General features: G+C 38.2%; 3 protein-coding genes across 3 annotated transcripts; all 3 read right to left on the bottom strand.

The window, feature by feature from the left end:
* Positions 1-910: 910 nt before the first annotated feature.
* Positions 911-24,833, bottom strand: LOC113675017 (uncharacterized). The gene is made up of 6 exons (XM_089200424.1): positions 24,751-24,833; positions 12,995-13,590; positions 10,027-10,302; positions 8,093-8,158; positions 5,190-7,896; positions 911-5,146 (listed from the first exon to the last, which is right to left on the bottom strand). The coding sequence occupies exons 1-6, from the start codon at positions 24,774-24,776 to the stop codon at positions 2,707-2,709; spliced, it is 6,111 nt and encodes a 2,036-aa protein (XP_089056550.1). The 5' UTR covers positions 24,777-24,833; the 3' UTR covers positions 911-2,706.
* Positions 15,269-17,565, bottom strand: LOC149048119 (uncharacterized). Its single transcript, XM_089202295.1, has 2 exons — positions 16,726-17,565; positions 15,269-16,631 (listed from the first exon to the last, which is right to left on the bottom strand). Exons 1-2 carry the CDS (start codon positions 17,563-17,565, stop codon positions 16,557-16,559), a joined length of 915 nt encoding a protein of 304 aa, XP_089058421.1. The 3' UTR covers positions 15,269-16,556.
* Positions 18,555-20,626, bottom strand: LOC149048120 (uncharacterized). Its single transcript, XM_089200422.1, has 2 exons — positions 19,775-20,626; positions 18,555-18,902 (listed from the first exon to the last, which is right to left on the bottom strand). The coding sequence occupies exons 1-2, from the start codon at positions 20,004-20,006 to the stop codon at positions 18,772-18,774; spliced, it is 363 nt and encodes a 120-aa protein (XP_089056548.1). The 5' UTR covers positions 20,007-20,626; the 3' UTR covers positions 18,555-18,771.
* Positions 24,834-26,491: the final 1,658 nt, after the last annotated feature.

The following is a 26,491-nucleotide window of genomic DNA, read 5'->3' on the forward strand; positions in this document are numbered from 1 at the left end:
TTTGATACCTCAAAAGTGGTACAAAATAAGTCTAGAAATTTTGTAAATCAGGCAAGAGTGCAACTGACAGTGTTGTCGAGTGCTTAGTTCATACTGTCTGCCTTTGCTAACCGCAAACGGTTCTTATACTTCTGGTTCAAGTTGGTTTCTCACCAAATTGAATGCATTAGCATTCCTCTTTGCATTTAGTAATTAAAACTACAGTGGAAAGCTCGAGACCTTCAATAATCCATTTCAAGGAAAGGTGAAAGGTAAAATCTGAAGATCAGGTGCAAGGGGGCACACAAATTTGTTTATCAGCTCAGATCACAGGCCACACTTCACAAGGAAAGAAGACAATCATCTTATCCGGCAAAAAGGGCTACGGAAACGCATTGGCTGTACTGTCAATTGATAGATAAAGAATAAATAATGAAGACAGTCGATGCAAATTAGTGACCAGGTTTACAGATTAAAGTACATTTCAATCAAGTATGGAAAGTACTTCGGGTGTGCATGAATTTTGTTTTTATTTTGTGATTGGTCTGGAATACTCCATCCATCTTTTAAAATTTTAATCCAAACTGGGTCTCTTACGTTTTCCTGCGCTTGAACTACGCCTCAGGCAGTTTGTTCCTTGCTAGTTGATTGCCATTTGTGATACGCCGGATGTTGTTCTTACAGCACTTAATCGAGGAGCGTCGTAGAGGAGCTACGGTATTTTGAGACTGTTTTCAACAGAGTGGTAGCTTTATCGATCGTTTTTCTGGGAACAAAAACACTTAAGAGCTAATAACAGACTAAAGAGAAGCCAGAATGGTTACGGATGCGGCGACTAACCAGGGGTGAAGATCAAAAAGGCGAAACATTTCCACATAATCAAAGGTTTTTTGAATGATTTACACAGTTAAGAACACTAGTTTCGTACACTTTTGCAAAACAATTTATTACAATGCATAGGTGTTAACATACATGTAACTATTTTAGCTGCTTGAATAACAATTACTCTTACTTTTCATAGCAGACAAGCATTTAAGCTTATTTTGTATATGTTGTGGTTCAATTTTATCCCTGGTTCAAATTTTCTTTTCTTTTGTTTTTAGGTATTTTAATGTATGGTAATGAGTTTGAAACAAATTTGAACTAAGGATAAAATTGAACCACAACATATATACCAGCAGCAAGGAAATTGAGTTGTTACAAAAATATTCTTATAAAAGCACTTTGTTATAGAGTTTATAGTATATAAAAAAGGCCAAAAAATAAAGACTATCTAACTCCATAGTTAACGTAAAAATCAAATGAAGAAACAAATTACAGCTGTGCAGGTCCACCTGCTATAAAAACTAAAGATACTAAAAATTCACTTCACAGCTTAACTCTAGATCTAACGAATACTATCCCAGAACACTTTGGTTGATAAAAATAATCCCGATTTAAGTATAAGGGCTGTACTACGGTAAATATAACTAACATATATGTCGTCCCAAGCAGACTCCCTGAGAAGTTGCCTTATCCTACTTACGCTCGCTTGTTTGGAGATGGTATTTAACCCGCGAGGGTCACACTCTCCATTTGGCTATCTACCATCTCACAACAAACCAGCGCGACTGAACGTGTTTTTAGACCGAAAGATATCACAAAATATTGTACATGGGCCTTCTGGCTCAGATTCGATCCTAACGGTGCATAAATTAGGTCAAATCAATATGACTCGGCCAATGAAAACTCTTAAACTTCATCATATCATGCTCCAGTAATTAACATCATGTTTTCAATAGATCACAGACTTTATTTTACCTAGTCGTTTTATTGTTATTAGGGCGAAATATTGTAATTAACCAAGAAAGATATTTAAAAACAAATTCGTTTTCCAGCATCTTGTTGAAAATAGAATACCCTTTTGAGAACTGGTTTCTTACGTTCATCTAATTCAAAACCAATTTATACTGGTAAAATTAAACCCTCAAATGTCTTGAAGGGAACTACAAATGGTTAACCTACAAAACACCTTTCCATAAATAGGTGGAACAAACTAAGTAGAGACCAAATTCGAATCCAGGAGAGCTTTACTTTGAAATTTTCTCTAGTAACACCAAGCTGCCTTTCAAGAATGGGTTCTTTGTGTGTTGTTGCACCTTTCAATTCCCTTTTAAGTATTTCTGTTGGATTTATGAACTAAGATCTTCCGAGTATAAATTCACGAACGGTAGATAGTAGCGCGATTTCACGGCCCCCCTTTTGGAGTTTTTTAGATGTTACCTTATTTATAGTTCATTGAAGAGATCATAACACCTCCATGACTTGAGTAACATTATAGAAAGGTTATCGCAACGTTTTCGAGGTCGTGTGAAAGTTTAAATAAAAAAACATCGAACAGAAGGGTCCCACAATTTTCACCTTTACAACGGCAACGATAATCGGGACTGATATTTTTTTGTCGAAAAATAACACTAATCAAAAATAATTTTGAACATTGAACATAGTGGAAAAGTTCCGCGCAAACAACGAGCAAAGTCTTCGTCGCTCTAATATGGCTTTGAATTTCACACGAGGAGATTCAAATCTCAACAGATTGATACAGTAGTTAACCTTCACGGATCTCACGGACCTTGCCGTGGATGATGGCACATGTGAAAGCACATCGATGCTGGTTTCGAAGTTTTGAGCAACTATTTACTACTCTTGGACATACAGGCCCTGAACCACTTGATCGTGCCGTCTCCCCTAATGGGAAGGACTTTTTAGTTCGCAGAGTTTCACCACGGATATCAAATCGGTGGATGAATAGCAATCAGCTTTTTCTTCATCCGGAGACACTGCCATACATACGGTGTCCAGTGGAATTCTTGCAAATCCAACCGCTTTAAACTCGATTATATCCCAGAGGAAAACCATGCCATCGATACCATAGGAAATAAGATAACGATTTTCTTTGAGAAACCGACAAAACTCGATTTTACCCAGATGACCAAGAAGGACTCGCTTGGAGGAGTTGATGTCTAATGCATTTCGACGATAGACAAGAATTGTGTTCGCGATGCAACAGACAAGAAGTTGGTCGTCAGACGAGACAATACATTGACTGAACCAAACAGAGTGGTCCATCTTCTCTATATGGAGTGTTGTCAATAAGTGACAAGACCTTTCACCGTATTCCCAGATCTCAATCTGATACTTACCACACAACATAATCTCTTGTTTGCCAGATGAAATGCAACAACATTCAACAACGACCAATGCTTGCGACTTCAGACTACTCGACACCAACTTCCCCACAACGTCCCACACATCGCCACGCGTAAAGCTTTGCCAAACCCGGAAACAATAGAGGAGTGAGGCACTATCCCCTGAAAATGAAAGGGACGAAATCGTGTAACCAAATTCTTCTGTGAATACTGTGCGAGTCTCTACAAGGCTAAAATCTGTAAATGTATAAAGCATTAACTTGCTTCCTTGGTGAATGGCAACAAGCTGTCCGTTTGGAGAAAGCGCACAATTCTTCACTTGTAAGCCAGACGTGTCGTGAAGAGACTGAGAAATGAAACTAGAGCCGTCTTTAGGTTCAGCGGTCTGCCAAAAGGAAACCTTTAAATCAGAACTAACAGATAGAACTGTATTAGTTGAGCAAAAGACTGCTGCGATCGTTTTTTCCACCACAGGCAACTCTAATGGTGATGCTGAAATAAACTTGAAAGGGCTGGATAGATCCGAAAAAAGGATGGCTGTTTCTTTTGTATCGTTGCAAAACAAATAGCCACACATGTCTTGCTTTGTAAAATAAATAATTTGATCGCTGGACACACTGGTTAAAACTGTACCCGTTTCGAGGCACAAAGCGTGCAGCGAACCATTGTCGGTCAAATAGACCAGATAAAGGTCATCCTTTGTAAATGAAAAGCGCGTAAATTTTCCAATATCACGTTGCAGTGTTTCATGGTCACACGAGAGCTCTCGATTTCTTTTCCGCAAAACATTTTTGTTTCGAAGACCATCGGCCTCTAAAACCCATTTTCCTCCTGGTGAAAGGTAAATGAGAATATCTCCGTTGACTATACTCTCGTCATCGTGAAGCCCTTCTGGAAAATTCGTATAATCCTCAAACTTAATTGATCCGTATTGGAATTCTTTCACAAGGTAAGGGTGCATCTCCATCTTGTCTTTCTTCAATACTCTGAGATACGACCCCCAAACTCCCAGTGCTCGATCCAGCCAATGTTCAAGCCCTTGTTCCAGTTGTTTTTTTAGGTTTCTTGTCAACAGATGTAGCTGAAACCAGCGGTATTCTTTCATCAGCAAATTCTCTCTACCTTTGAGCATAAGCTCTTTCTCCAACCATGTCGTCCAACATTGCGCACCTTTGACCTCATGGTCTCTCTTTCTACTTAATTCCATCTCCATCTTATGCATAAGCTCTCGCTTCCTCTCTATTAGTGTCTCAAGTCTTTTCTCCACTTCACGCTTCCAAAGAAACACTCCATCAAAGATTTCATTAATCAGTTTCTGTTGCTTGATAAGTAAGCTCTTAAGCTCCTCCTCAGCTGTTACATTTACCTCCAGCTGTTTGAGCTCATGGGATCGGTGTTCCACCCACTCATATTCTGTACTTGTCAGCTCACGTTCCCATTTGAAGTAGCATAGTGGCAAAACATCTAGATAGTCTCTCTCCTCTCTACTATCTTGGTCGAGTATTAACTTCAGCACCTGGCAATCTCTGAACTCCAGTACATCGATTTCGTGTGGTAGCTCACGCGCTCGTTCAAGTAGGAAATCCATTTTCTGTTTCAAGTTTGACTCCCCTTGATCGAGCTCCTGTCCCCGGTGTCTTTCCGACATCTGCTTTAGTTCTTTTAAACAAGCTAACTTATTCTGCAATTCACGAACACGTTCAACAGTCAACTCCTGTCGATCGATTTCAAGACCCCGGTTCCTCCCAGTCGAATTGTGTTCCGGCACGTGCTCTCGTTTACGTAAGAAATCCACCTCTACCCTTAACTTTGATTCCAAGTGCTCCACCCCCGAGCTCAACTTTCCCTCCAGCTGCGCCATACATTCTTGTATAAACGCAACTTCAAGATTCAACTCCCACTTCAAGCTTAGTAGGAAATCTAATTCACTCTCCAATTTGTGCTTAAGCTCAGGTTCACTTGTCCACTCAAACCCCATGCTCTTCAATTCTTCCTCCATCCTTCCTCCATTCTCCAGCCCACGTTTTTTTTTTTTCTGGTGTTGGGCTCTCTATTTCATGCTCTTTAGTCACATTCTCAAGCTCCTTGATTCCTCTCAATACACATTCCAGTTTAAGGTTCACTCTCTGCTTTAGCTCTTCAATCAACCCCAGAGCCATGTCTCTCTTCAGCAGATCCTCTAGTAACTCCTCCAGTTTGACGGTACGTTCTGCCTTGAGGTCTGACATCTTTGCTGGCTTTAACTCTACAGGTGGTTCCCACTCAAGCTTGAGGCCAAGACCTCCCTCCAGGTATCGAATAGCTGTCATTATGGCAATGTTACAAACTGAAAAATCAGAGAACGCTTTTTCCATAACCCCTCCGTTTACAAAATACGACACATGACAGATGTAAGTAAATGGCTTCAGCTGAATATCCCGCGAAAACACACGTTCCAACACAGGTCTTCCAGTTTTTAGATCCAACATCTGCCTTTGGAAAATCCAAGGGTAAATATTTATGATCTTTTCACGGACCGCTGTTAAGGACGCCTTGTGGTACCCTTGGACTGTCAGTGAACGTAATTCACAACAAAAGCGGCAGCTGTCCAGCAGATTTGTTGCATTCACATGAGGCCTAGCTAGGTTCGCCTTGTATGAGAGACATTTAAGCAAGCATTTAATTGGTCCCTCGACCTCTAATTCCACAGAGAGATCCGTAACATCATCTGGACTCCCTTCAATCTCCTTCACAGCCCACAGAGCAAGTAAGTTGCTAATACAAGTGTTTTCTGACCAATGGCATGAAAAATCTTCCATGTTTCTTTTCACCACAATGGACTCTCCATCACGAGTAAGGAACCCCCACTGGTAAACTGTCGCATTCCAATTAAACTGAAAAAAATTCTCCACGCATTTTCGCTTAACAGAAAACCACTTGTCAAGCCGACCAAAAAAAATGAATTTGCTGTCACGAGAGTACTCCAAGTGAGTGATATTGTGAATGATCTTATCGCTTATCTCGAAAGGACCATCTGCTCGTTGCGCTCTATGTACATCAAAAAACACAAGCGACCGACCTTTAGCCCCAACAACTGTCTTCCTATCACATGATGTGGCAAAACAATTCATATCAGCGATTGCAGGGTCTGCTTTAGCAAAAACAGTGCATTCTAAACAAGGAACTGGCAATTTGGAAAGCAGAAGAGTTTCTTGAACAGCACTGGAGGCCGTTCGTAAACAGGAGTGCAGAAGTTGCGGGCATTCAACGAGAACAAAGATGTTTGATGAAAGTACCTGCGCAATCTCTTGAAGAAGATCTTGTTTCTTTTTGTCATCGACATCCAGGCAGCCTCTGACAAGCTTCAAATCTTGAAGCAGATGATATATCTCGATTTTTCCAGAGAGCAATCTCCTCTCCATGAAATGATAATTTTTTAAACATGTAAACACAAGCTCCAGCCAATCTTTTCCTCCAAACTGACACAGGAAGCTAACCGCAACGCGCATCACATAGTCCTTCAACTTAACGTCAATGGATGTGCAAGGTGATGATGATTCTTGGATAATTGAAGAGAGAATTTCAACAAAAACTTCTCTAAGATACTTACCTGCCATCTTCTTACAAATCAATAGTTTGCGTGGAGCCTTTGTGTCGTTTGTCAACCAGGCTGGAACCAGATTGTGCAGGAAAGTTAACGTCTGATCAGGATTTCGTAACACCAAAAATTGCGATATAGCATCGATCACTTGTTGCCTACCATGATCTGAGTTTTCCCTGTTTAGGATGAACGAAATAATCGAGACAGGAAGCGGAGATGGAGCTACGACGACACAACCAAACAGCTTCTGGAAGATATTTTCTCCCACGTGGTCATAGACGCGGCGAAAATTCTGCAGGAAAAATTCTTCAATATCTCCAGGGAAAAGATCGTTTAAATTACTGATTTTCTTACCAGAAACAAGAGCGTCTTTCAATTCTTCCACAATGTAGTGTGCGTACAAGAATAATCCGTCACATTTTTGGGAAACATCGTGAACCGAAATGGTAACACAAGGGAAATTAATCCTCTTTCTCAAAAAGTTTTGGATATCTTGCTCATGCTGCTGATAAAAGTTCTGCTGGTCGCTGTTACCGGAACAAATTTTAATACAGGGGTTGTATCTCTTCAGTCTTGATTGAACAGAATCTTCAGGGCGACTGGTGACAAAGAACACAAGCCATTCGGGCAGCAGAGGGAAACGATGCTTAATAAGATCAAGGAAATCTTCCCTGGACTCGTTTTCAGTCTCATCTAAGGCGTCAATAATAACTAACAATTTCTGATGACATGGCCTACACGTGCTTAATGGCTCATGCAATAGTTTAGTAAACAGTTCCTTAACACCGAGGTTAGAGTTACCTAACAGCATTTTTACCCCATTCTCTCCCCCTACAATTTCTTTATACTTATCATTACAGGCGCGCAATTGATGGGCAACAGTTCCAAGGAGATATCTGGGGTCGTTTCTGGTACCGTCGTTGTGACGGCAAAAGTATGCTGCACCTAACTGTCCAGTCTCTCTCATTCGCTGTGCCAGGGCTCCGGCTATAACACTTTTTCCGACTCCTGGGTCGCCAAGTAGAACGTAAGCTCGAGAGTTTCCAGGATCACGGAACCAGGCGTTAAAATCATCAAAGAACCACTGTCTCGTGTCTGGGTCGAGCCGCTTGGCAAAAAATGCGATATCAGCATCAAACACAGAAATCTCTGCAAGAAAGGCAAAAGTGAACGACGTTTTTTTTTCGAATCTAGATACTATTTTAGGCTGGGGATAATCATGTACATTGCTCGATCTTACTGCTCAATGATCATTGGTATTGTATCACTCGGTGATAGCTCTATCATTACTATTTTGATTACTAATGTTTACTATACAATCTGATGAGGGACACAAGGAACCCACCCGTAGACACTGTGCTGTAGGATTGTTGAGATATCACATCTTCTGAACCTTTAGGACTGCAGGCCTCTGAATAGAGAAAAAAAATGATTCGATAAGTAGCAAGTTTTATAATCGTACGACATTCCAACTTTACAGCTTGGATTTATAATGGTAATTGAACTGAGCGGAGTGCAATTCGTATAGGTAATCAAATGATCTCGAGTGCAGTTTGGAATAAATAAGCACGAGTAAATTTCTTCAAAGACCAACAAAATTGTACGAGCCCGTAAGGAGTGCAATTTGCGGTCTTTGAAAAAATTAACAAGTGCTTATTCATTCCAAATTGCACAAGAAAAATCATGTGATTACGTATTAATAATATACATGAAAAATGTACACGAGATAGCTCATCATAATTATGCAGAACCAAAGTGCGCGCATCAAGTGCAAAAATAATTAATTCAAACTGTGCGTTATGTCAAAACAAAGATATACAATGATATTTTCACATCTATAAGGCGCAAAAAACTTCAAAGTCTGGCTAAACAGTTCAAGGAACTGTTCAGTCTGTGTCTGAATCACTTTCGATGAAATGGAATCGTCGTTTCCGCGGTTTAACCATGTTTGTTTTTAATTTCGGCGTAGGATCGCTCGAGCAAAGTGTTAAACTTTTTCCAAACCGACAACCAAAAAGCAGTGCTTTTTACAGTGTTCTCGTTGTTAGAGCTGTTTTTCAGTTGCTATATTTTTGTTGCGGTGGCAAATTAAAACCTACTTAAAACGCCGGCCATTGTTTTTCTCGCAAATTTTCAGCGTATCCAAATGTTGCGACATCCAAGGCTCGCATTTGATTTGCTATCTGTGAATTTTTTTGACTAATGACCCATCAGAATGTCTGGTTTGTTACTTCTTTGTACTGAATGAACCCTCTTCTGCAGTAAATCACCTGAAAACTGTATTTATCTTGACCAATCAGAAGTGAGTAATTTTTTCATGTATCTTATTAGGGCTGAAATCATACGTTTGATTTGAAGCCACAAGTATGATTTCAGAAAAAATTACATGACACGTGGTTCAATTACCACTTTATTACATCTATTTTGAAATCGCCCAAAAACATGACTTGGTTAGTTCAAATATTTTGTTGATGCAGTACTGAGCTGGTTTGATCCATATATCCATTTTTTGGGGAAAAAATTAGAGTTTTGGAAACAAAAGTTGCAAAATTTGCCACATGATACTCTTTGTCTTTCATTTTCCTGCAATTTGATTGGTTATTTTAGACAAGCCTTGAAATCGGATTGCTTGTTTTGTTTTTAGCGTGGCCTGCGCATTGGCTGAGAAAAAGATGCGATTTGAAGCAAAAAATGGTGCGATTCGTGAATAAATCGCATCAATTAGAGCCAATCAGATTACAGGTACCATCAGCGATTTCAAAATGGGTGTAATAAATATCATAACATTATTATTGGCTGGGTGGAGGGGCTGGAGGGTTAATATTTGGCTCAAGGTTCGTTATCCACGACCGAGAGCTAAGTACTTTTGCGTCCATCCTGACCTTAGACAGTCAAAGAGCATTTTATCGTATGATCAACGCCTTGTTTCGTTCTTTCGCTCTTCTTTTAGCCCACATCTCTTTGGGTTGTTCATCGTGTTTTTCATTAAAAGCACGCGCGTGACCTTACGGATCAAATGACAGTTTTATTTATTGCTAAAAAATAACTTGACAGTTGGATTCAAGAGCATGAATGCTCACGCCTCGATAATAAAATCACAGTGGGTGCGGATACAAAGGGGTAAAGTTAGTGCACCGACGGGATCACTGTGTTCTTATTTCATAGGAAACTTTGCAAAGTTTTTGTCGCGGATAGATAAAACCAAACCATGTTCATCTGCTATATAAGCAAGCTCATAGTCAGACGAATAACACTTTTGTTTGTTTCGACTTTCCTTACCTTGATTTTCCAGCAGTGAGACTCGTGTTTCTACGCATTCGATTTTCTGTGACAGATCTCGTTTGATGGCTTCTTGCTCGACCTGCATCCGATCAAGTCTTGTTTCCATTTCCTCTAGATTTGATAAAACTTCTGCTAGTGCCAGTGAGAATCGTTCTCTGTCCTCTTGCACCTCAAACGTCAGCTTTTCTACATCTGTCATCAGATCATGAACGTGCTGTTGTACCAACTTCAACAAATCAGGGTCCATGGTTGCGTTCATACAAAGAATCGTGCCTGACATAAAAAGTCAAATTAAATTAGCCGGCTGTGCTGTTTCAATTTAGAACACGGCCAAGACCTAGAAAAATTATCATTTTCCCTTTTTCATCCGTGGAGATGAGCATGGTTAAAATTACTAGCTTTAGTGAAAAAGAAGGTTGCAAGGAACCGCCGTGTATTGAGCATGAAGTATCCAAGACTGATGTCAATCAATTTCTCCTGATTGAAACATGAATCACTACAGAACTGGTCATTGATATCACCTTATTTGCCAGAATAGCAAAGAGTGATAATTATGATGAATTTTTTTGGCGTTTTCTAATAAATAGTTGTATTTAAAATTTGAAATCATCGACCTCAGCGCCTAGCGAGTCCTCCTTAACCATTTTTTTACGCATTGAAAATACCATTTGGCGGCCAAAAAGTGTCCTCATTTAGCGCGTGGGCAAAACGATCATCTTAAGTAGTTGTGACGCAGAAAACTGTAAAGACGCGGCAACTATGGTGGAGAAAGGAGGTCACTGACTCTAGAGCACCGACCAGGAGAACCTTCGCTGCACTTAGTGCGAAGTAATATGTTAGGGCCATTACCATAGATTTCGCCACAGAAAAAAAAACACAAACGCAATGAACTTGACATTCAGTGACGGGATTTTTTTGTTCTAATCTTGACCTGATCACCGCAGGCGAGAAGCCGCCTTTGTCAGTCTTCATCGAAATGTTGGTTTGATGCACTCGGTTCTCTTTCGTAGGGCTGAACCATACTCGCAACTTCCATTTCTTCCTTCAGTACTACTTGAGTATCACAACCGCGCTAGAGCTTACTGAGGGTAGGTATACATCGCTATCAGACATTATTTCAAAAGTATTTCACAAGAGATGTGAGAGCTTTGTAAGTAATCGTAACCCGCTAAGTCGTTACCAGTGTACGAGACACTTTTTAGACGAAATAGGAGCACGTTAGGGCCCGAAAAAACCCTGATTTAACTTTTTTGAATTTTTTATCTATTGGAATTGGTTTGTACATATGACGAGCGAAAGAAGTACAAAAAAAGTTTTCGCGTCATAGGCACTTTAAGCCTTGAGAACTGTGGATAGAAAGGGGAAAGATTTACGGTAGTCAGGAACACAGCTCAGTGTCATCTAGCAACATCCTGAATCCTTGACAACTCAAAATCCAAAATTCACTACATCGTTTACGAGACAGCAATAAGCACTGGCGTTATTCTTGTCATGGAAAACGTAGATCCACAAAGTTTTCCCTTTTGATCCTTGAAAATGTCACTTTCCTCTCCTTACTGGTCCACTTGCAAACAAAGCATAAAGTAGTTGTTTATATTGCTACATTAAATGAGTCTTCAGGGAGACTGACGGAAGAACCCACTTGAGGCAAGGATGAATCTCCCGCCATAATTATATTACTATCCTGGGAGACAACTACTTCCACGTCTGCTACCACGTCTGGACCAAAGATAAAAGAGCATTCCGTAAGACCATGATACAACAGCTCTTAATCCTTGGATATTTTCAGAAAGGAATACGAAAAATTTTTAATTTGTGGGTACTAAAAAATTTTGAAAGATATTCTTAAAAGAATATCTTTCAAAAATTTCGGTACCCACAGAAGTTACTCGACTCTACCATTGCCACCTTCATCAATTCACACCTGTCAACCAATCCAGATTAAAATGCCATTTGAGAATCAGAGGTCTTAACAGGAAGCTGTCCAGAGGCAATTGAAACTTCAGCGATAAAATCGAAAGAGTTAAGAGTGCAAGAGGAAAAGCCATCCAAGGTCAGTCATCAGAGCACAATGCAGGGATTTCGTCTCAGGCCGGACGCCGGACGCAACGTCCAGTTGTTTGACATGTAACCTCCGGTAGTTCACACACGAAATAATTTTTTTACGTGTGAAAATCGTTTTTTCCATATAAGAAAGACTTAACCTCTATTTTACTAACTTAGTCATGTAATGTACACAATCGAAAAAAAAGAGATAATCCCTGTCATACACATGCATGATAAACTCATTATTCATCATTTCCCATCCCTTCCCCCTCCCCTGTAAGCTATAACTGACCAGACAAGTTCGCCGACAACTGACCCTGATCTTTGATCAAAGAGCATCTGTCCGAATCTGTCTTTCTCACTTTTCATTTGTACGTCATCTCAGGGAATGCAGGCAATTGCAGAACCACTACATCCGGTACTTCCAAATGCTACCGAAAACCCTGACAATGTATAGTACAAATGCCATCCGTGTGATACATGCACTGCTTACATGAGTTGCCATCCTATAGCAACACATTGCTAACCATAGATATTGTGTTTTGGCAAACATCAGAAAAATTATGAACACCAAGACAAGACCTTTAACCATGATAAGCACTTCTCATTCCTGGGGAAGTGTCAGTGAAAGTTCAAGGCTTCCTCAATAATGGATGTTTGCATTTGCATGCAAAAACAGAAACTCAAGACATAAACGCAATCCACTCAAGCGAGTTTGAACCATCCATTTAGCTGTTTGCATGATTACTCACACCAATCAACTATTCATTTACACTACATCACTCATTATAATAGTATATTTTAACTTGTTTTTTTTTAAATTTTTGCAAGGATGTCGAAATATTGTGCACCTCTAAACACAAGTACATTAATAACAACAATTAAAGAAAATAAATGTAATATAAATAAAAGAAGATACCTTTTTCCTCCCAATTCTTTAGCTCTGTTAAAAGGTCCTTTGTGCTGGAACCTGGAAGGCCAAGTTTCTTAACAAGCTGTCCCATAGCAGCAAAGTTTTGTTGATATTTCACAGGATCCCATTCAGAGAATGCACAGTGAGACCAGGCATTCCTAGCCTCTCTTACAGCACCTGCTGCACTTTGTACATCAACAGAGAACACTAGGACTCTGCCAAGCAGTGCCAGGATGGCTGATGCATCACAGAACTCACCAAACGCATTGAATTTAGCCATGTGATTCTCCACATACAACTTAGCAAAGTCAACATGTGACATCACTCGGCAATCAAACTTGGAGAAGTCATACTTTCCAGAAGGCAGTTTAGGAATGCCATCATTACCATTAATGTTCTCATACTTTAAGAACTTTGGCCAATGCTTAAGACGCCCTGATGTGCTCTGAGTATGAATACCATGGCTAGTTTGAAGGTTGCCATATTGTTTTTGGATTTCTGTTTCTACATAAGGGCGTATTTGAGAAACTAGAACTTTGCTCAGTGCAATTCCAAAGACCAACCATCGCTTCTGGTTTTCTGTAACACTGTGCAGTGTGGATCTATGAATTCAATAAATAAATAAATAAAAGGTATGTGCCAATATTTTTGCAATGTCAAATCCAAGTGGTGTATGGGTGGACTTTAAATTCGCATTTTTGGTTTGGGCTGCAGGTCCAGAATCCAACAGTTAGGCAAAGAACAACCAAGTGATTCTTTGTGTTTAAAATGTGAGATCACCACAGACTATGGTCCATTAGTCTTTGAGGTTTGAAATGATGTGTTAATCAAAACTCAAACTTATCAATGGGGGAGGCGGGGGGGAAAATACTCCCAAACATATGCTACAGGCATGTACCACCCTCCCAAGGAGAGGAGGGGAGGAAAACCTAAGGAAAAACTAAGGAACATGGTTTTGTGCTGCCATATTTGCAAACATTACAATCTTGGATAGGATTTAGAATTTCTGAATGTGATGCTTAGAGAAGGGTATATTTTAAAGCCAAACCAATGGTTGAGAAACAGAGAGACCTCCTTTAAGGAGGCTCCACAGGGTTTTTGCTCAATGCTTAGGCATGCGTCAGCATTATGAGTTTTAAAAAGATTTTGATGTTTTCACTTTTGAAGGTCACTAAAAGCCATTAAAAGGGCAACAAGCAAGGTTTGGACTATCGTTTGCTGAAGTTATCGAAATGATCTTTGTTATTAAACTAAGGCTGAATGAAGGGAGGTGCTCGCCAGTGATAATTTGGCTTTGCCTTTGATTTTCTTCAATTTGCTTTGGTGAAATCTCTCAAATTTTTTGCCAAGGCTGTGCACTAGGAAAATTTTCAGGGCGCCCTTCGGGCGCCTAACCACGACAAGTAGGTCGCCCAGGTCGCCAAATATGGTGCTGATAAACATCTTGCATGCCACGGACGAAGCTAATTAAATAAACACAAATTTGCATAGAGGACGGGTTCGTTTTATTAATCAAGCGCTCCACTATTGAAACTGTTGAAACACAAAAATTAAATATAAGCATATACCACTTCAATAGAAAAATTAGATCTTCAACACATGCTTGTGCAAAAAATCGTGCAGTTTCTCACGGGCAAGGAAAAAAAAATTTTTCGTGCTAAATCATGTGAAACAATATTACATAACACACGCGACAACTTCTTGTTGTTGTCCTGCCGAATATTTTTTAGTTCTGCAAATGTCATCAAATTAGAAAGTAAAATTATAAAATGTTAGTTAAAATCAGTTGCTCGCTTTATCGCGTCGTTCAATGGACAAGAAACCTGGGCCATGTACTATGTTAATAAACCGGAAGAGAAACCACCGAAGCGAAACAAGACCCATGACCTAACTTAATATTTAACCTAAATGTACAGATCACACAGGCTATTGATTGCACTGCGCTTTCAGCGCTTTTGCTTTTCGGGCTAACGGGAGCCGGGGAGCACGATGGAGTTTCTTTTTGTTTCGTTCCGTACCGTTTCTATACGTTTGCTGGTTTCATTTCGGGTTTTCACACAAGCCGAAATCTATGCGCCCGGACGGGCGACCGCTTTTCTTTTTCAGTCGCCCGAGACCAAATGTTAGTCGCCTGAAGCGACCGGGCGCCGCTAGAGCACAGCCTTGTTTGCAATTTGTGAAATCGTCCTGCTGATCATTTAAAAGCAGAAAAAAATAGGGGTTAAAAGGGCAGTTTCCTGACTATTTGAAATTTTATCTTTTCTTCCTCTATCTCAAATTTGGTCTTGTATATGTTTTTAATAATAATAATAATAATAATAATAATTTTATTTATATAGCGCTAAAATCCAATAATTATCCAAAGCGCTACCTAATTACAAAATAAAATACAAAAAATATAAAATATCTACAATATACAATATAATTCAAATATAGCCTACGTTATCTACTATATAAATCAAAAACATCTCAAAACAAAAGGAATCTCATAACCTATATGCTAACTTAAATAAAAAAGTTTTAAGGGATTGCTTAAAAGTTGCCACTGAAGCACATTTCCTAATCTCTAGAGGTAAATCGTTCCACAATTTAGGTCCTGCAATAGAGAAAGCTCTGTCTCCATATGTTTTCAATCTGCTTCTTGGAACCACTAAATATTCTTTACATGAAGAACGCAATGACCTAGAGTATTTTTTAAAATTCAAAAGGTCAGAAATATAAGAAGGTGCAAGGCCATGAAGGGCCTTGTATACCAATAAAAGGACTTTAAAAGTTATTCTAAACTCAACTGGTAACCAATGAAGATTAATTAAAATAGGAGTTATATGAACATGCCTCGGTGTCAATGTGACAACACGAGCTGCAGCATTCTGAACTGCCTGAAGTCTAGCTAATAGATACTTAGGAAGGCCATGTAATAAGGAATTACAGTGATCAAGTTTCGAACTAATAAATGCATGGACTAAGATTTTACATGTATCTTGGCTTAAGTACTTGCGGATTTTAGCAATATTTCTCAAATGATAGAATGATGATTTACAAATGTTCTTAATGTGCTCCTCAAAACTAAATATGCTATCAAACTGAACCCCTAAATTACGAACAGAGTCACGAGGTGCAATGCACTCAGAACCAACAGTAATGTGACCGATGTCAGGCATGGGATGGAATCTGGAACTGATGACTACAAGGTCCGTTTTGTCCTGGTTTAGTTTAAGATAGTTTCTTATCATCCATTCATCAATGTCCCTCACACAGCATTCCACTCTCAACTTCACTTGTTGGATGTCATTCAAGCTGGTAGATTTAAAGGTAATATATAATTGGGTGTCGTCAGCATATAGATGGTATGATAGTCCATGATCATTTATTATGTCCGCAATAGGTGATGTGTATAACAAATACAACAAAGGGCCCAGAACTGATCCCTGAGGGACACCACACTTCAATGCACGTTGTGAAGAACGACTATTCCCAACTTTAACAAACAGCTTACGTGAAGACAGGTATGATTTCAGCCACTTAAGCACAGTTCCTTGAAAACCAAAACAAGTAGACAGCCTTGTCACTAGAAGAGTATGGTCCACCGTATCAAACGCCGCCGACAGATCCAAAAGTACCAGTATGACCGACTCATTACGATCTAAAGCACAAAGAAAGTGAAATGACTTGTATGCGGATTGAAACGTTTCCGAAAGACCATTAGATGTAATATAGTCTGTAAGCTGGACACATACCGCTTTTTCCACAAGCTTGGACACAAACTTCAAATTAGAAATAGGTCGAAAACTTTCATATTTAGTGAAATCAGCATTATGTTTCTTTAAAGTCGGTGTCATAGCTGCAATCTTCAAGACATCAGGCATAACTCCAGTAGATAAAGATGTATTCACTATGTTAGTCAACACAGGAGTTAGTAAATTGAAACATTCCTTCATTACCACTGCAGGCAGAGGATCAAGTACACAGGATTTATTAATAGATCTCAATGCAAGTCCCTTGATGTCTTCGTAACTGACATTAATAAAGTCTGAAAACACAGAGTTACATTCCACGTAGTTACCAAGAGTCTCTTCATTAGCATCATTACCTTGCGCAGAATTCTTCTCTATTAGTGTGGCATGGATACGATCAATCTTGTCAATGAAATAATCAGCGAAAGAATTAGCTAGTGCATCACTACAAGAAGATGGATACCGTGCAGTTGATTGCTTTTGTAGTAGTTTTGATACTGTATTAAACAAAACCCGTTGATCACTTGAGTTTTCAGTAATGATGGTAGTGTAGTAAGAGGATTTCAACGACTTGATCAAATTATTCACAACGCAGCACTGACGATTATATTCTTGTCGATCAGCCTGCAGCCTGGTTCTTCGCCATTTTCTTTCAAGGCGTCGTCGCTTACGCTTCTCTACAGATACCTCATAAGTGTACCACGGAGCAGCAGGCCTAATAGTAACAACTCGGCGCTTGACAGGAGCATGCTTGTCCATTATTGATCTTAATGAGTTGTCATACTGTTGAACTAGATGATCGAGATCGCTGGATGGGTCGATGACGAGGGCAGTCAGCAACATCACTAAGAAACGACTCCATGTCAAGAGACCGAAGCTTCCGATAGAAGATAACTTCCTTCCTAAACTGGGGCTTTCTTATGGAGACATCACACATTACCGCCAAATGATCAGAGATTTTAGGATCATAGACTTTGATATTATTGAGCATGTTATCATCAGACTTATTTATAAGTAAGTCAAGAGTATGGCCATTGCGATGAGTCCCAGCACAGACACGTTGTTTAAGGTCAAAAGATTCCAAGATGTCAGTAAAACGTTTGGCATTTAATCAAAAATGTTTGGCAATTTAATCAAAAAGCACTAGGAAGGGCACAAATATGTTTAACAGTCCAGCAAATCTTAGGAAATCCCACCAAAGGAAACATGATAAATCTAACTTGAAAGATTCCTATTTTCATTGTTGTAAAACTTAACACAATGGAATAGAACTTCGCCAAGATCGGTATCTGATTATAGGTAAACTTTCAAATCTGTTGCCTTTTGGCAATCTTTCCCACTGTGTTTTCTTTTCAATTGACCTCTTTTTCAGGCATTAAGTCAAACCCTTGCGAAATGGCTTTTGGAATTCCAAGGTGTGAATTTTCACTGTAAATTCGGACTGGGAATTCCTAGGAATTCTAAAAACCTAGAAATTCCTAGAAATTCCCAGAAATTCCAAGTTTATAGCCAACAGGACTTGGAATTCCTAGGAATTCCAACTCAGAGAACCAATGACTTTCCCTGAAAAGCTGTAAATCTAAAAAATTCCTAGGAATTTCTGGGATTTTTGGGAATTTTTAGGAATGTTTAAGAATTACTGGGAACTTTAAGCAAAAATTTGAGGCTAATGATATAAAATAAATACTTTAAATTAAAAAAAACCCGGCTAAAATTCAAGTATTCAATGAAATTTATTTAGAAGCTTAATTAAGGCTTACATGTAAAATATTTTTGATGAATTATTAACATCAACGTGTGGTAATATTAGAATGGAATTTGATTTATTCTTCTTTTCTTGAAAACTTCATACGGATTAATCCTCAATTACAGCTATTCATATAAAATAGTCCTAATCAATCATTAAATTTGGTTTGACACAAATTGTGAATAATATCTGTTGATTCTTTTCCATAAAATACAATATCTTATCTTGGGAGTGAAGGGGTTAATTACAGACAAATAAAATTGATTTTTTGATTAAAATCTTGTTGTAACTGTAACAATAAATTAGAATGAAGTTATCCTAAACTGCAAACTTGGCTGCTGTTTGTATTTTTTTCCTGGGCTCACAATGAGTTGGCCTTGAATGAGGTTGTCCACAAGAAGCTTGACCATTTTGTATCTTGATTCCATGACATCTGAATTTGAAAAAAAAAAAAAAAATTTAAATATATATATTTAAGGCTCAGACCAGGCTTTTAAGATGGCTATGAGGAAAAGGGCATTCATTGGATTCTCAAATTGAGAAATCTCTGTTATATTGAGTGACTTTTATATTGGAGTTAGTACATCTCTCTCATAGATTTTACTAAAAAAGGGCTGAATACATTATTTTGTTTTTACCAAGGAGGGCTTCTTTATGTAGTAAGGTTTTTTTAATAAGAGTTCCTATTATGAATCTTGAATGTTCCCAAACGTGACTAAAGGAATCTTGAAACCTTACTGATAGGTTTATTTCATTGTTTATCAATAAAGGGCAAAATTACTGAGCGCTGATTAGTTGAGAGAGAGAGGGCATTTTTTCTTAATCGAGGGCATTTTTAGTAATCAAGAGAGGGCATGATTACCTGTTAATGATTGGCTAATCCGTTGCATAGCAACCGTTCGTTATCTTGAAATTTGTTGAAAAAAGACTGCGGCGTGATTTTCCTTCGTATAAATTTTGCCCTTCATTGATAAACAAGTAATCCCATGAGACCTCGTACTATTAAGGATTAATTGCACTTGAGTTTTCAAAATTTTCCAAATTGCCCTTGTCGCTTCGCGACTCGGGCAATTTTGGAAAATTTTGAAAACTCTCGTGCAATTAATCCTTAATAGTACTTGGCCTCATGTGATTACCTATACAAAGCATAAGCTTAAGAAACTGCGGCATGCAAGTGACCGATTCGATTCTCAGAATTATTCTAGTTTCAGTTGCGCCGAGCGTTATGTAAGCTTAATTCAACCCGCTACATCTATTTTTTTATAAGATTTTGATCACGTAACAAATATCGCAATTTTTACTCACCACAAACTTTCAAAATCGTAGCTTTACAGATGGCCACTCGACCCTTGTTTGTACAAGTCAATATGTCAACTGTTGTCCCTTCTTTTAACTCCACGGCGCCAACGACTTTCTTTTCTTTTACAACACTCACGCTGTTCGCGTTTTCCCATTGAACCACAATAAAAGCTATCTTTATAAATGTTATATTAAGCAAAACAGTTGAGAAAAACCGATCAACCGATGAAAAGTACATTCAAAGATGAGCGCCAAATGGAGTCTTCTTTATTTCCGATCACGGGCATGATCACGTGGATCTTTTAGGACTTGTAATTGGCTAGCAAAGTGAATCCGCTGGCTTGCCGTTCGCAGTGTTGAGATAAGCGCACAACTTTATTCTGACTTCTCCGACCACAGGCGGCCCAAGCTCCAGCTGTGAGATGATCATCTTGCGCAATAACAGTCATGACGGAATTATAGGAGTTTGTATGGGCATATTTACGACCGCTCTAAGGAATAAAAAATACGTCAAATTCTAAAAAAAAAAAGACCTCACCTTACTTCCACAGTGTTTCGCTTGTTATCTGACCGCTTACTTTGATGAAAAGAGCCCATTTAAGCGAGTTGTTTATTTCGAGGTTTTCAACGTACATAAGAAAAGCCCAAGGCTGAACACTCCATTTCCGAACGCCTGATCCGAGAAGCGAAAAATCCAAGCTCAAAATGATCGGGCGCCCACAAATCCAACGTAGAATCCAAGCACATATACTGTAGTTTCATTTCAGTTCACTACAAACTCAATCTTTCCCGTGCAACCGACGCTAAGCCGCAGTTTGCTTCAAAAATTTCCAGTTTAGAGGTTTCTAACAGCCCGCGGCCACATCAACCTTGACACACGACCGTTGAAAATCAGCTCGGTAACCCTACCTCCTTTTTGAACTGAGCCTCGCCGGGGACCATACCGTCAGTTATCGTCTATAAATTGTTTTAGAACCACGGGTCCCCTTAGTAGAAATCGATCAAGAGGCTATTGTTTCGATCGGCCAATCGGCCAATGATTATTTTCGGAGTCAGAGGAAAACCTTGGAAGGATTTGTTCCAGGATTCAATTTAGCTCTATCTGGACATACTTAGTTTAATGTTGCTAACAAGACAACTGTTATTTCGTTTCGTCCGCACGGATATCCAGCAACAATACTTACCACGATTTCCATTTCAGATACGAGTTCGAATTGATTACGTCCCTGCTGCAACCGTGGAATAGACTATTTTTTATCGAGGACATTTTTTCTTTTTGAAATTGAAAGGAAATTATCGAGATTTACGAGATCAGCTGTGCGGTTTGCAACTATGCCTGTAAATTATTTTGAATTTGTAAACATTTCCGGAGGCGAATTCGATTGGCCGATCGAAACAAAAGCCTCTTGATCGATTTCTACTGAGGGGACCCGTGGTTCTAAAACAATTTATTGACGATAACTGACGGTATGGTCCCCGGCAAAGCTCAGTTTGAAAAGGAGGTAGGGTTACCGAGCTGGTTTTCAACGGTCGTGTGTCAAGGTTGATGTGGCCGCGGGCTGTTAGAAACCTCTAAACTGGAAATTTTTGAAGCAAACTGCGACTTAGTGTCGGTTGCACGGGGAAGATTGAGTTTTTAGTGAATTGGAATGAAACTACAGTATATGTGCTTGGATTCTGCGTTGGATTTGTGGGCGCCCGGTCATTTTGAGCTTGGATTTTTCGCTTCTCGGAACAGGCGTTCGGAAATGGAGTGTTCAGCCTTGGGCTTTTCTTATGAACGTTGAAAACCTCGAAATGGACAACTCGCTAAAATGCGTTCTTTTCATCAAAGTAAGCGGTCATATAACAAGCGATACGCTGTGAAAGTAAGGTGAGGTATTTTTTTAGAGAATTTGACGTATTATTTTATACCTTAGAGCGGTCGTAAATATTCCCATACAAACTCTTATAATTCCGCCATGACTGTTATTGCGCAAGATGATCATCTCACAACTGGAGCTTGGGCCGCCTGTGCTCCGACCGATTCTCTGCTTCTAGACGATGGATACTTTGGTGATATAAATAATGATGTGAGCTCACTCTATGTAGAAATAATCGACAAGAATCGATCGTATTACAAATGCACGATTTGTGGCCGAAAGTTGTCGAGGAAACAAAGACTCGAAACTCACTTGAGTTGTGTTCATGGCAAAGGTGAGAAATAACACAAGCCAATCACAGTTTCGAATGCGACTACAAATCGTCTTTTACCCTCATATTTATAAAAGAAGGATACCACATTAGGAAGTATAAGAGATACATAGATGATCCCAGTGTACCAGTACCTAAATCTACAAAGCTTGACCGCAGCAAGCGTTCAGCAACACGTTCCAACACCGCCACCTCGATTCCTCAGTCAGTCGTTGCCACTGAACTTAAAGCAGTGGTGACAACAGAGTAGAGTGGGTCTTACAAAGGAGAAACATTTGTACAAGAGACAGAAGTAACTATATGCGATTACAGAGGTGCGTTGGAACTCTGGTCCACAAATAGTTATGCACTGTCCGAAGTATAAAACAATTTTGTTGATAGCTGACAGACAGAGAAGAACAACAAGTAAACTTTAGAGCTGTTATTATTGAAGTGTGAATTGCATTTTTCATTTTATATAAAGAAGGACTTGTATTTTGCACCAAAAATAAAAAGATGTAATATTTTTTGGGAGATCCAGTGATTGGGACATTTAAGAAATTAAGTTATGAAAGGAAACTTGGTTGGTACTTCTCACTACTAACAAGCCTTGTTGACAAATATTTTCAGATCAGAGTTTCAAATAAAGTGAATTGAAGACATCATTTAAAAGGTGTTTTTTCTCAATGGGAACATTGACTACCTCTGTCTTGTCTGCATGCCAAATGTTTGCAAAGTGTGTGGATGATCCCCAAGTATTGGAACTCTTACAAAAATGTTTTGTAAGAATAAAAACAGCAAAACAAATTACAGCAATTAGTCACGAAAACAGAGCAAAAAACTGAAAAAAAAAAAAAACAGCAACAACAATCATGAAAAAAGAAAGATTAATTAGGTGTTGAATTTGTTTGTCTAAGGCATGAAATTTCTACTAAAAATATTGTCAACTAAAAGTCTCTGACAGTGTTTGAGGCAACTGAGCTTGACTGTTCCAAGGTTTTCTAACAAAGGCAACCAGTAATGTAGGTTAGGGAAGTAACTTATGTTCATAACTAACAAAGTTCTTTAAGTGTAGATAACAATGTAATTATTGTTAATTATGGTGGAAGTTGTGTACCAAGGAACAGCTAATGAATATTTGATGAATCTGGCACATCAGTGAACATGAGACATTAATTTGCATCACAATAAAAATATTTTCTGATCATGGAATCCAAGAGTCCTTTGAAGTTAGAAAGCAAATCTGTGATATGAGTACATTGGATTGATTGGCAATTTCCATTTAACATAACTGATGGCTGGATCATGAGAAAATCCATATTAATGTAAAGATTTACTAAACTTAGTTTGAATAATAAATTTCATGATCTTTAAGTTATAAACATAGACATGTATGTATATCTCTTGGCAAGTTTTGTATAGCATACCTTTTATTGAGCTAAAGTTTTAAGCCTCTGAAATTACTTCTTTTCTTAAAACCTTCACATTCAAGGTATTGAGAATTTCTTAGAGTTTATGTGGACCTCAGGGTATCTAAATTGCCTCAAATTCAATTCCCAGAAATTCCCAAGAGTTCCACACTTCTTAAATTATAGGTAGTTTGTATAGCTGAGAATTCCTAGGAATTCCTAGGGATTCCAAGTCCTCACAAAACTGGAGTCTTCCTTTCCCAGAAATTCTCAGTAATTCCAAGCTTTTTAAATCAGAGTTAATTTGCATAGTTGGGAATTTTTGAGAATTCCTAGGAATTCCCAGAAAACTGGGAATTCAGTTCGCAAGGGAAGCCTATGAATATTACAGGTGCAGTTGCTGGAAACCCTAGATTCCATTTCATAAAAACTGTATCTTATTAAACTGTTTTTAATACACCTCTTCAGATAACCGTGCAATCATATAGAGCTGCAATGATTTTTTTTCATGTTGACACTTTTAAAGCTCGAGCTATGTTCACACCCAGATCTTGTGTGGTCAAAAAACCCTGCGGAGCCTTCTTAAGCAGACCTCATGAAAAGTGAAACCCTGCATTAAACAGACACTAGTTCAGGTACCAAATGTTTCCTCCTATATTTACTTTAAAATGGACCAATATACAGCAGGCAAGGTTCTTAATACAACATGTTATCTCTTCAGATCCCAAGATCTCATTGGTAATTCTCCTTACTTTCTAACAATCAGTTCTTGTGATGTTAGTCTGGAGAATTTGGTATTGGATCAACTAATAATCCCCTAATTGATATTTTTTTCCCATCACTTGTCTGCTTGACATTGTATTTATTGTATTGTATTTATATCTCGGTCAAAAGGGAGTTAAAGGGCTAACAGGTTAACCCTCCCTAATCTGATGATTATACACTATATGGCTTCTCCCCCCACCTTCACATCAAGCATTCACAATCAATTTGAAATCATTTACCACTACTATAAATAATTTAAAATTATATCAGAAAATTAGGGCTAGATTTAATAAGGAAATACAAAAGTCCATCATTTCAGGTTTAAACTGAATAATGGTACATCCCTCATCAATGGGACAGAATGTTTGCACAAATAACAGCAGACGGCATTTAAGTTATTTAATCACAATCTTTCTCTGATTAAGTACATTAAAAATGTTAATTAAGAGGTATTGATCATTGGGGTGTTCAACAACTTTAATGCATCAACAGGATTAGTGAAAAAAAGTTCTTTACATGGTATAACTGAAGCAAGTGATGCTGAATATAATGCAATTTAAGAAGATTACAATCAAGACATATAACACTCAAAAAATAAATAAATAAATCAATAAATAAATGTAGAGCTTATCTTACCCTCCTGATGCTCCTGCTGTTGCCATTATCCCTCAAACTATCATGTCATGATCACTTAACGGTGGACATCATGCCTCTGCATAGAAACAAAATTGGACAAATATTCAATGAGTTCCATGTCTTACAGATAACTAACTGAAAAGGAATCATCATACCCAAGGAAAAAAACCCTTGATTATTAGTTGTTGTGCTCATTTTATGACAAATCAATTTACCAAAAAAAAGGAAATTTACTCTGGTTATAGGGCAATTATGCACTGCACCAACATTCAATCCTTAACTCTTATTTCTGAGGACCAATTAAAATTTATTCTCATTCTGGTGTTAATCAACTTCTTATTCCAAAATTTTAATTTAAGAAATAAAGTAAAGAAATGGTTTTCTGCTAATCACAGGGACTGTTTCAGACTTTTCAATTCTATACTTCTGCTACTGGGAGGCAGCTTTTAACCTTTCTGTAGTTCAGTAATTGTTTCATGCTGTCCTTCTGTCCTTCAAAAGCATTTCCAAATGGTACAATAGTTTCCAGTGAGGCCTTAAACTACTTACATTAAAAACAACTCTGAGCCTTTGGGGATGATGCTGTGGATCAGTGAATTCTCAGAGGCTTCTTTTTATTTAATTTTTATTTTAATTACAGCAGCTGAAGGCCTCAATGAAATAATTGTTATACAGTTTCTGTTGTTTAATTCAAGGAATTGATATAGTAAAATGCTTTCAATGCAAGTTGAATATTGGGTGAATGTATTGATTTTACTGTCTGAGAAAGAGTTCTAAAGATGATGGGCATGAGATCTTTGTGAAAAGTATAATGTGAAGGGTAACAAAATGGAGTAATTTTAAGATATCAGGTTCCTTGAAGTGCTGCTAAGAGTGTTCCTTAATATATGTTTATGGAATTATTAGAGGCCTGTGAGTTATACTTAATTCTGACTGCACTCACATGAGACATTCAATGTGAAAAGTTTATTTAGGATGAGGAAGTCAGTCTTCTAGTATAAGCATCCAGATACAATCTAAATATATGTGCACCCTGGAACTAAGGGTTCTATAAAAAGAAGCTGTGCCACACCAGACAAGAAAAACCACCAAAAAAACCACTCTTTAGATGTGGTCAAAAAATGTGTGGAAACATATTCCTCCAGATTTAGAAATTATACCCTAATCAGTCAAAAGGAAAGAAATTCCTAAAATTCCTGATTTTAACATTAGAGCATTTCATCAAATTATCTAAATACAAATATAAGACAAAGATGTAAGTTCCAAAACTGACCCCTGAGGTAAACCAGTATATGTTAAAGTTTGGTAATCTGAAGTGGTAACACAGTTGAGTAACGATGGAAGATAATTATATTTCAGTTGTGTAATGGCAGAGTAGATTTATCTTTCAGTTGTGTAATGACGGAGAATAATCATATTTCAGTTGTGCAACAATGGAGAATAACTATGTTTCAGTTGAGTAATAACAGAGAATAATTATCTTTCAGTTGTGCAACAACAGAGAATAACTAAGTTTCAGTTGAGTAATGACAGAGAATAATTTTCTTTCAGTTGTGTAACAACGGAGAATAATTATCTTCCAGTTGTGCAACAATGGAGAATAATTATCTTCCAGTTTCATAATGATGGAGAATAACTATATTTCAATTGAGTAATGATGAAGAATAATTATCTTTCAAATATGTAACAAGGGGTTTCTACAATTTGTAAACTGTTTGGAGCAATTTATTGAAAGAACTAT

This window comes from Pocillopora damicornis, chromosome 3 (genome assembly GCF_964200805.1).
Source record: "Pocillopora damicornis chromosome 3, jaPocDami1.2, whole genome shotgun sequence".
Classification (NCBI taxonomy): Eukaryota; Metazoa; Cnidaria; class Anthozoa; order Scleractinia; family Pocilloporidae; genus Pocillopora; species Pocillopora damicornis.